This window comes from Lotus japonicus, chromosome 2 (genome assembly GCF_012489685.1).
Source record: "Lotus japonicus ecotype B-129 chromosome 2, LjGifu_v1.2".
Taxonomy (NCBI): domain Eukaryota; kingdom Viridiplantae; phylum Streptophyta; class Magnoliopsida; order Fabales; family Fabaceae; genus Lotus; species Lotus japonicus.
Window position 1 is genome coordinate 59,927,091 of NC_080042.1, and position 11,894 is coordinate 59,938,984.

The following is an 11,894-nucleotide window of genomic DNA, read 5'->3' on the forward strand; positions in this document are numbered from 1 at the left end:
AGGTTGATTGCAGCTCCCCCGTCGACAAGGACTTTGTTAACACCCTTCTCCTCGACTTTGGCCCAAACAAATAACGGTTTCAAATGGCTCTTCATTTGCTCGGTTGGCCTTTGGAAGATAGCTCTTTCATCTTCGACAGATCCTCTCTGCATCACATAATAACACAAAGGATTGTCATCTGGTTCGTCGTCGACATAGTAGTCTTCCTCGCTTTCAGTGACCTCTGAGATTCTATCGAATTCTGCAGGTAGGATGGACAAGATGCAGATGATGTTAAGCTCTTCTCCATCACTGTCGTCGAAATCTTCGAGCATGTCTTCATCCTCATCTTCGACAACATCCTTCCCTTTTTCCTTAGCTGGATTTGGTGGTACGGTTGTTCCCTGTTTGATGGCGTGGTCTAGCTGGTTGATAATCGACGCCACACTAGGTTCATTGCGAGAGTTGTCTTCTGGCTTTATGTCCCATAGTGAACGGAACTTGCCACCTCTTTCCCTCTCAGCTTTCCTTTTCCTCAAAAAACGCCTGAACTGAGTCCTGGTCATTTGTTCAGGAGCATAGTAGTTCCCAGAGCCATAGGAGTAGCTTCGTGACACACGGGAATTGTTGATGTAAGAGGATCCCTGGCCTAAGTCGATTTTCTGCCACTTAGGGTATGGTTTTGGCCTTGGAGGCGCTGGCCCGAACCATTGGTTTCTTGGCAATCCAGCATTGGGGAGGTAAGTTTTGTCTTTATTGCTTGCTTTCTGGCCTTTATGGCCATCGAGTTCCTGGTCTCTCTCGACCCACTCCTCGTGAGGGTACTTCAGTCTCCTGGATACAGGAGCCTTCCTCTGATAATGCTTTTTCATTTCTGAATCTTGATAGGCCTTGGCTGCGGATTTGTCGAAAACAGCGCTGCATCGAGGGCACAGCATAACTTCTTTCTCGCCATTTTCGCTGCGGGATAGAAACTCGACAAGGGTTTCTCCAGCCTTGGGGTAAACCTCTTCCAAGTTCACTTCTTTCTCAACCTCTGGTTCTTCGACAGCTATGTTTTCTTCTCTTACTTCTCCCAGCGTCAAACCCAGACCCAGCTTTTCGGAAATGTCGACCATGCCAATGTAGAAAGGCTCTACATAGTTGGCCTCAGCTATCTGCAGTGGATCAGAGTCGATCTTCATTTGACTTTTGGATTTTTCATCATACTTGAGTCTTCCTGAGTCCAATGCCCCCTGCACAAGGTCCCTGAAACGAACACATTGTGAGGTCCAATGACCAAAAAAGTTGTGATATTTGCAATATTTCTTCCCTTTCCTTTGTTCAGGAGAAGGAAGTTTTTGGTCTTTAGGGACCACAAGCAAACCATCAGACACAAGTATATCATAGATTGCATCGCATTTGGCCACATCAAAAGTATAAGTTTTCACAGCAGGAATCGTGTTCTTGGGGTTTTCCTCCCCAAGTTTGTTTTCACGTGGTTTCAATGCTTTACAAACATAAGGATCCCCTGGCTGAAGTTCAGCCAGATTGACGTCATTCAAATCGACGTCCGCAGGGACTTCTCGATAGACACATGGACTCTGACCTACTGAATCCGCATCTATGTACGCTACCTTCTCCTTCTTTGGCCACTTAGTAGTCTTGGCCCTTTCCTCTGACTTTTCGGCCTTTAGCAATTCGATGTGCCTCACTCTATCTGCGAGCAAAGACATATCTCGAATATACTGAGTGTCGATCTTCTTTCTAATAGAATACTCTAGACCACCAGCGGCTAAGACAACTAGCTCGTGTTCAGGGACATGGGTGAAACATCGAGATTTAAGCATCCTAAACCTGTTTAGGTAGTCATCAATAGGCTCTGCTGGCTTTCTTTTAACACTAGCCAGGTCCTTCAAACTTACTTTGCACTCTCCCCTAAAGAACTGTTCATGGAAAATTCTTTCCAACTGGGCCCATGTATGGACTGACCTAGGAGCGAGGGTGGTGAACCAGGTAAATGCATTTTTGGTTAAAGAACTCGGGAAGTACTTCATTTTTAAATTTTCATTGATGGCTAAGTCTCCTGCTTCGATTTGGTACCTGGCTATGTGTTCTACCGTGGACTCTCCTGAATCCCCCGAGAACTTAGTGAATTTGGGGACCTTCCAGCCTCGAGGAAGTTCTGATTCGAGAACCTCCTCTGTAAAGGCTGACACAAAATGGGGTCTATTCGCGAAACCCACGTTGAAACCATGTTGGTTCAACAATTGCTCCACCACAGCAGCAACATTTTGTTGCCCCCCAGCGTTCTGGTGTCGAATTCTTTCTAGCACACCATCAGTGTGTTCTTCCCTGTTTACCATATACACATTTTGCAATGGTGGCTGCACTGCCTCGTACAAAGGGTTTGCCCTCATCTCTTGGTGTTGCGGCGCCTGATAGCGCACCGGGGCAGGGACATGGTTAGGCAACGGGATTTGGTTAATCCCTGGTGCCGGTTGGATTTCGACTGGTGCCCCCAGGGCTGTCGCCAAACGATCCATCTGTCGTGCCAAATGCTGATTATTGGCATTATTATTTTGGAGCACAGGGTTGATTAGCTCACCTATCTGTCGAGATAGCATGTTAACTATTTCATGGTTACTATCATCTACTTGCTGCCTAATGGCTTGAAGTGAACCAGTATTCATACCTGTAGATAAATAAATTTGTGAACTAGATCCAGGAATAGGGGCATTTTTGTAACATTACATTTTTATCTTTTTTATTTTTTTTCAACAGGTTACTACCACCTGCAATACCGGGTAATTTTGGTCTTTCACTTGGTCTTTCATGGTGAAAGACCTATTACTCTCTTCCACCCTTAGAAGTCACCATTAAAAATATTATATTAAGATGATAAATAACTTGAGTTAATAAAAATATTTAAAGTGATATTAATTTTAATATTAATATCATATAGATATTAATGTGAAAATAAAATAATGTTAAATATAAATATAATTATACAAGTATGTCCTTTTATGTCATTTTACGATTTTAACTTGTTTAACAGCTAGTTTTACCAAACACTTTTGTTTCAATCACGTAGTTTTTCAGCTTTCAGCTAGCTTTTCAGCTATCAGCTAGCTTATAAACTTTCAGCTAGCTTTTCAGCTTTCAGTTAGCTTATAGCTAAACATGCCAAACATTACCTATATCTATTACATTACATACCATATTTACCATTTTTCTTTATTTTCTTCTTTTAGTGTGAAAATAATCTTATTGCTAAAGCTCTCTAATTAAGCTGACAAATTTTTTTGAAGTTACAATTCATTCACACATTCACTTCATTTTTCATTCATCACTTCATTTAATTTCTCTTTTTTTTTTCTTTAATTTATATCTCTCTCAATCTTCTCAAGAAGTTTTTTTTTTTATGAGATATGAAACGTAACTGAGACACAAATTGCAAGAGAAGATGCCCACACCCTTCACATGGTCATGGATGCCTTCTATTAACTTACAAGGAAAGAGAAGTCAGAAAAGTACATTGGGAGTAGAATTGCTCAAAACACTAAATGCTGCTAGTGGAAGTTAAAAACGAAATACAACAAGTTAAACGCGATCAATCATCATCACTCTGAGCCATATTTCATAGCAAGCTAGGCTGTGAAATGTGAACATCTTGCCTGGTGAAGGAGGAGAGAAGAACTGAAGCTAAGTTTGGAAGAATCTAAATCAAACACCAGAAGGTTATCCTGCAACTGGCTCCCACCAATAACAACCGAAGTCATTGCCTCTTTCCCACCATCCACGAATCCCAAGCATGCTACATTTTTCTTCACCAACACCATTGAATTACCACCATAAATCTTCCACTCAACATTCTCCTCCTGCAGCACCAAATCAATTGTAGGCACATCCAGTCCAGTACCAGTCCTGCCAATGGTGCTGAGATCGAAACATGCTCCGAATGGCGCCACCGCCCCCACTTGCTTGATTTTCCTATCAGCAGCCTTCTTCACAAAGCCCCTAACAAGGGGTTTGTAGATGGAGCTGTGTAAAACTGTGAAGGGTTTCGTGGTGCTAATCTTGGTTCCACCGTATCCCTTTTTGTCAATGGAAAGTAAAGAAGGCTTGAAGCTGAGCACTTCCCCACCGACCTTGATTGATTTCACAGCAATGAAGTATTCATAAGAGGCATCCCATTTAGAATATATTAGAGCTGTGCTGACGGGGTTAACAATCAAACGGGTGGTTTGTAGCAAAATCTTAGAAGAAGATTGAGAATTAGGTTCACCACCAAGGAAGAGGCTTCCAAGTCCTTTCTTGTTTGAAGATGGTAAGCAAAGAGAGAACTTGCGAGGTAGGTGATGAGATAATGAAAGCTGTGATGGCAATGCAAATTGTGTCCTTGCAAGACCTAAGATACCTTTAATGGTTTTTGGAAAGCCTTTGAGAAGTTCGTCGACAGAAAACACATCCGAGTTAGTACACCCGGAAAGGAGGCCAGAGAGAATGGTGTTAGATATGAACAAAACATCTTCACCTGTGTCTCCGTGAAAAATAGCTTCAACTAAGGGGTTGATTATGTTGGCACCACACGTATCGTTTGTGCAACCAGCCTTGATGGGGCTATCAATGCAGCCAGAGCACCCAGCATCATTAGGGCAAATTTTGGAGTTACAAGGGACAGGACGGTAGCTTGAAGAATTGTAGTGGTTGTCACAGTCATACCATAGGAGGGATCCTCCAAGGTCAATGGCGACATTGAAATTGTGGCGAGGAGTTCCTACACCAACTGAGGTGTAGAACAGATTGGTTGTTGGGTCTTTCCCAATGGGTAATACAAATGGACGGAGGTTCTGGTTAGCAGATAAGCAGGAAAATGAAAGAAGGGCTATTGTGAGGAGGGAGAAATGGGTTGCAAATGAAGTCATTGTGTTTGTGCTATGGATACATACACATACTATGTTAAGGAACAGAGTGCCCCTTCTTTATAGTTCTGGCGGTATATCAAGAACAGTACTTGAGATCATTCTTTAGTTATTTTTTTCTTCACTAGATCTGATCTCGTAAACATCATTCTTTAGTTTTTTTTTTGTTGTTTGCTGTGGTGCCCGCAATTTTCAACATGGGTAGGTACAGGAATTTGACTGACCACTAGTATTTAAGCACATGATCTGAACTTACATAGTGTTTTAATATATCCTTATACTTTCATTAATTGTGAAATAGCCCCAATTTAATTTTACTATTTAATACATGACCCTAGTAAAATTGAGGTTGCCTCAGTTAAAATCATTTTCACCATTTGCTTCTGGAATCAACTCGCGAGCACGGAGAAGATGAACATGGCTGTGAACCATTAGCGAGCTGACTCGATCCTCCACTTCTGTTCTCTTCTTCATCTTATTTCCTCCTCATTCGTTCGCTGAGTTAAGGTAAGATTACTTTTGTTTTCTTTGTTAGACAGTTTGAGTGTTGTCAGATATTATATGTGAGATGTCTCGTTCGTCTCCGTTTGAAAATTTTGGATCTATCTCCCCTAAATTAACGATTAATTTGTTTAGTAATAGCTTCCATATTATGTTGGTGTTGATTGTCATTTTTAGAGACATTTGAACCCTAATTTTACTGTTTTCCGAAACCCTAATTTGTCGGTTGGGGAACATTTGGGATTTATTGGAACCCTAATTTTTTTAGATGACAAATTAGAAATGGTAGGGTTGAATTGGATCGTTATTGGTAAAGCATAAGTCACGATTTGTCCAATGCGTACAAATTGGGGCTGATTTTACTGTTATCCGAAACCCCAATTTGTCAATTGGGGAACATTTGGGATTTAATGGGACCCTAATTTGTTGAGATGAAAAATTAGAGACGGTAGGGTTGAATTGGATCGTTATTGGTAAAGCATAAGTCATGATTTGTCGAATGCGTACAAATTGGGGCTGATTGTACCCAGATTTGCGAAATTGGGAAATTAGGGTTTATAATTTATCGAATTGGGTGTTTTGGATTTTTAAATTCTAAAATTTTAATCTGAAAAGGCATATTATTGGCATGCTATAACTTATGTGTGGTATCCTATTTTTAGTAGGTGTTACATGAAGATCATGACATCCCAATCACATAGCTCCCCAGGATCTTGTAGTCATGTTGATTATGAAAGGTTATGCAAATGTGGTCTGTTAGCTTCGTTTATGACATCCTGGACAGATTTTAACTATGGACGTCGTTTCTATAATTGTCCTGCAATGGTAATCATCATTTCTGGTTGCTAACACGAATTCTTGATTCAAGTTGTTTGAATCACATATTTTTTCTTTTCTTTCTTCATTTTTACAGAAGTGTGACTATTTTGTCTGGGTTGATCCTCCTCGACGCATCCAACAACGAACTAGTAGACAACCAAGGAATCAAGCAAGTACATGTTTTGTTAATACAGTAGCTGAAGAAGAAGAGAATAGTGGCCATGAGAATGAAGATGCCAAAATTAAAAAACTGGTGGATGGAATGAAGTCCAGGGACCAAATGTTGTTGATTGTAGTTTTTGGAATTCTTGTGGTGGTCCTAATTACGTTATTGCTTGTTATTTTGAAGTTGTAATTGTTGTGTTTATTGTCTTCGAATTCTTGTATTAGACTAAGTGTGGATTATGCTAAATTTTAGCATTTTGGTGCTTAAGTACATTTTGGTGGTTATAAGTTAAGTACATTGCTAAAGTAATATGTTTATCATTGTTAGCCCTAGATGTAAATGAAACTTCATGGAAAGGTTATTCATCTTCAGCAATGAATGAAAACATGGTACAATTTTTCACAAGCTTCATGGAAAAAGATTTATCTTATCTCCACAGTTAATCTTGAATCTTAAACAGAAAACCTGGATGCAGTGAAATGAAGTGGAATGAAAACTAAACCAAAAAAAAAAAAGAACTTGGGCCAGGCCCATTTCCTATGTCTATGAGTGAGCGAGTCTACCCAAAAACTTCAAAAAAATCCTAACATTTGCTCTGTTTTTATAGGACAATAGCATGTGGTGAGTTGTATCTGTATGACCCCATACATATCAATAAGGATAAGCATTTCACAAGTAAAGAACTTAAAGATGTAAAATCAGCCATTAAAACATTTTCCAATCTTAACAAAATGCAAATCAAACCGAAATTTAACATAAAGGCCCAAAAAGATTGTCAGCAATGCCCAAAAAATACAAACCATGGCATAAGTAGCCATAAAATTGTCATAGTCATAATGATAACAACAGAAATAAACTTAATTTGGTTGAGAAGGTGATCCAGGAAAAATTCTCTTCCTCTTCCTTGTACTGAGACATGAAGAAGGACTACCAGAGGTTGAAGTAGTGTCAGATAAATTAACAACGCTGGATGTGCTTTCATTGTCCCCACTGTTATCATCTGGATCAACATGTTCATCTTCAGCATCTCCAGCACCATCATGATCATCTTCAGCATGTGCAGCAGCAGCATCCAATGCAAAATCATCATCATCATCATCATCATCATCATCATCATCATCATCATCATCATCTGCATCCCTTTCAGACTCTGGGCGCTCCTCAGTGCCAACACCTCTGCATTCAAGAAAGGCAGATGACATCTGCCGTGCTTCTTGTCGAGCAAATTGGTTCCACCCAGCAAAGCGCATCGGTTCCATATACCGCAGGTATAGAGTTATCAGAAATCCATAAGGAATGCCCATGGAGTTATTTGCTTGGACACGCCTTAAATGTTGGTGGACGAGATTAACAGGGTCTAACTTAATTTTCTTCAAGATGTGATAAATGATGAACACATCCAGATCTGTGATATAGTTATGTTGAGATACCCTTGGACAGAAGACGTTGACAGCCATAAGGAAAACAAGGCTGGCAGCAGGGGTCAGATATATGACGCGGGTGGCATTTGCATTGGAGATTTCCTGAGCGCCATACACAGTTTGGCGAATATCATCCATGTCCTTCCCACGTTTCCAGTCCTTATCATATATTTCCCCTCCAGTTGGGATTTGAAGAAGATCGGAGATTCTGTCAATGTCAAATGACAAATTATAGTCCAGAACCTGCCCTTTCAAAGTCCCTGTTTCATCGAACCGGGCACCGCCCCAGAATTCTCTCACAAGCTCTGGAAAGATGGTTTCCTCAGCAGCATAATTTATGTGCATAAGCGAACTAGAATGAATACGTTTGGCGCCTGGTATGTTCCACTCCAATAAGTCATGAGTGTCAATAAAATATGGCTTGCAGATGGGTCTATTTGCCATTTGAGCCTGGAATCAGAAATGTGAGAATTTACAAGGGATCAGAAAATGTAGATAATTCACAAAAAACCGCCATCTATATTCATATATTAGAAGCATTAATAGGAAGCAATTATGATTTATTTGGGAAAAAAACTCTGAAAAGGGGTAAACATTGAAAAACATACATATACTGGTCATTACAAACTACTCAAACATGTTAATAATAACAATGTTAAATAAACGAAACCATCAAACTCATAAAACATTAAACAGGTTGAACTCGAAGATGAAGCAGTTTTGAAGATTATAGCCCTAATCTATTATAAATAGAGTATAAGAACAATTGACAATACCCATAATCGTTTGTAATCCAAATCACACAGAAAGCATTATACTTCATGATAGAGAACGAGAAATAAAGCCCTAATTTCTAAATTGAGTAATTGACAAAACGCTTACAAGATTCTAACCGAAACCACAAAGAAAGCAATCGACATGATGATAGATGAAGAAAATTAAAATCCTAACTTCTAATTTGAGAAAAAAAATGGAAAAAAATGGTGTGTACCTTGAAATTTCGCAGGTGTCGAAAAACCTTTGCAGTGGTTGTGGAAATCTCTTCATATATTCAAGGGATAAGGCATCGTGTGTTGATATTGCACCGGTTGAGATGCTCGAGTATGGTTTCAATTCTCGTGTCAGCAGCCATTTGGCAGAGTGCTTAAGAGAAAATTGAATACCTTGATGGTTTCCAATGCAGTGATGATTAGGGTGGTTGATGCGTTTTGGGAAGAAAGGGGCTAGGTTTGGTTTTTGATTTCCCAATACCAGAGGACCAATTTGTGAGTGTGTGTATTTTGTTAGTGAGGAGAATAATATTTTTTTAATTTCATAAAATAAAAAATAAGCATGTTTGGAAAAATAATAAAATAATCGCTTTAATTTTTTATTAATTAATTTAGTTAGAAAAAAAAAGTAATGTATGCTTGTTTTGTTTTAAAAATTTAATTATGCAAAAAATTTATGCTAAAAGTCAATTAATTTATGCTATAATTTGAACTGCATAATTAATAATAAATCAATTGTTAATTTGAGAAATAAACGGAATATTTTGGGGAAATATTCAATAGGAAAAGTAGTAAACGCTAAAATTTTAATTTCAAACGCTAAAATTTTATTTTGGCGTTTCCTCAAAAATTTTAATCTGACAAATTTTCCTATCAATTAGTAATGTGAAAAATATATGGAAAAATTATGAGGAAATACTTGATAGTAAAATAAAACGCTAAAATTAAAATTGATGCAACAATATAATTGATATATCAATTGTTAATGTGGAAAATATATGGAAAATTTATAAGGAAATACGTTATAGAAAAATTATACGCTAACATTGTATTTTCATACTTGAAATATCAATTGTTTGGAAAAAATAAGGGAACATTTTGAGGAAAAAATTAATTTTGCGAACTATATGATGAATGCTTTCGGGAAAATTATTTGATACAGTACAGGTTTTTTTTGTGACTGAAATAGTAATATAACCTGACACCTAAATTCCTTTGAAAACATTTTGATACTCAAATTTTTTTTTTCTAAAATGAATGAAAGGTTCGACAATAACGCATAGCAATATTTAGTTCAACCATTCACAGGAAATAGTAGATATAAAAAGACTACATAGCAAAATTATAGTCATTTAACCACCAGCAGTCACAATATTTAGTTGTCCAAACAAAATAACCGGGATAAAAAGTCGAAAATGATCAAGAACAGAAACAGGACAAGATTCAACACACGATCAAGCAGTTAAATGTCAGAAAGTAGGTGCCCAGAAAGTAATGAAAAATCTCAAGTTGTTGACACAGCTGCATCCTTGCATATGTCCATGCAGGTCAAAGCTTTTTTGGTCAGGACATCATACTTGTTGTTAAATTAATTCATTGTCAAGTCCAGAGCTAGCCTCAACCTGGAACCTTCATCAACCTGCGTAAATACCGATAAATAATTAAAAATTTGAAGCAAGTAATTTATAAAATATTTAAGTATGAAATTCTTATTTACCTCAATCTTGTAGTGAATGAATCCATGGTGTGACATCCATTTAGCCACAAAGATTCCACAATCATTCCTACAGGCACAACAAGAAGTTAGTTTTATAGCTAAGTAAACATTTATAATCAGAGATGGAGCACTTGAAATCTAACTTACGTTTTATCCTTCTGCATGCTCAGCCCTTCTGGAATAACAATCTTAAATTCCGACACCTTAGGCCTTGCCATTCCCATTGCATAGAATGATTGATCCATTAACATTCTTTCGATAAAAAGAGCCTGAGACAATGATTGAGTGATATAAAGAGGTAAATATATTAACAATATGTTGGTATCTAATACAATGTAGTTGATAGTTATTTACTAACCATGTACTTTATGTCCAACACTCTAAAATCAAGCCTGTGTGGATCTGGGCAGGAGTCAAGCAGCACCAAGTTCTTGTTGACAAAGTCAACAACAAGTAAATACCAGTGGCAGCCAATGTCATTCATAGGGATGTATATCTACAAGAGTAAAACAAACATTGAGACTACATGTAATGGATATTTTTGTTAATTAATTTCATACAGCATCATTGTACCTTGGTAACATAGTTGATTTTTCCCATAAAATCCTTCTGGTAAAACTCGATCATGTCAGTTGATTCTACGGTCCAGGACTGGACAAATTGCTGACATGATAATAGTGCAAATAATATGTCAAATTTTAGTTATGAATCAATATAAACAAAACCTAATATCGGTTCTTCATATATATGAAAAAAACTCACGGCAAATGCAGTAGGCATGAACCATATAGATGGGTAGAAGGTCATTGCTCGCTCTTTCAGTGTAAGTATGTTGGCATGTAAGGTCAATATCTGGACAAACTATATAATTAGATTAAACTAATTTATCACCATTTATAATCTTTAGATTATAACTCACCTCATCCTGAAGCTTCCCTCTTGGTTGAAGACATAACATATCCTTTCGAAGGGCATAAGCATCCCTGCATTCAAGTTTCACAATCTCTTCTTCCCTTGAAAAAATATAAAGTCTATAATTAAGGGCATGCAAATGTTGTTGGTCTAAATACAACCACAAACCACATAGTATTAAACTTACAGTGGAGCCCCTGTTTTATGTTTTGGGTTGAAGATGTAATTTGCAACAGCAACCTCAAGATGATTCAAATGCATCACATTTGTATTCCCAAACATGGAAGGCAGCCACTAATAAAAAAATGTTGAATGACAATGTAAATTAATGAACTGATTTAAGTGTATCAATTAATGACAATGTTCAGGTTAGAAAAAAATGACTCTAACAAAATATAGCAGTAACATGAAGCAGTAATATTATATTTCACAATAAAAGTGACAACAAAGTCATGCAACTAAGACATAACCTGAAAGAACTTAACTTATGCAAACTAGCCTAAAACTTCAAACTATATCCATTAATCATCATTGATTTTCCCCTTCATCCTTTTAATTTCATTTTTGTCATCATAGTATCTTAATTATTTCTACCAGTAGTGCTTCAAGAGCATATTGGTTTTTGATCACTGGAAAATTAAAAATTAAGTTTTAAGAAACCTCATAATCAATCAGCCAATTTGAGTTATTTTTAAAATTCCTTAA

General features: G+C 37.5%; 2 protein-coding genes across 3 annotated transcripts; one reads left to right on the forward strand and one right to left on the reverse strand.

Moving 5' to 3' along the window:
* Positions 1-3,412: 3,412 nt before the first annotated feature.
* Positions 3,413-4,931, reverse strand: LOC130738600 (probable aspartic proteinase GIP2). Its single transcript, XM_057590665.1, has one exon. The coding sequence runs from the start codon at positions 4,884-4,886 to the stop codon at positions 3,609-3,611; it is 1,278 nt and encodes a 425-aa protein (XP_057446648.1). The 5' UTR covers positions 4,887-4,931; the 3' UTR covers positions 3,413-3,608.
* Positions 4,932-5,192: 261 nt separating this feature from the next.
* On the forward strand, positions 5,193-6,826 carry LOC130735516 (uncharacterized). 2 transcript variants are annotated; one of them, XR_009018484.1, is made up of 3 exons: positions 5,193-5,390; positions 6,047-6,209; positions 6,298-6,826. XR_009018484.1 is itself a non-coding variant. In XM_057587470.1 (2 exons), exons 1-2 carry the CDS (start codon positions 6,057-6,059, stop codon positions 6,556-6,558), a joined length of 414 nt encoding a protein of 137 aa, XP_057443453.1. In that variant the 5' UTR covers positions 5,811-6,056; the 3' UTR covers positions 6,559-6,826. The 2 variants fall into 2 exon arrangements, 1 of the variants encoding a protein (XP_057443453.1); XM_057587470.1 differs by lacking the exon at positions 5,193-5,390 and having other exon boundaries at positions 5,811-6,209.
* The last annotated feature ends 5,068 nt before the right edge of the window (positions 6,827-11,894 follow it).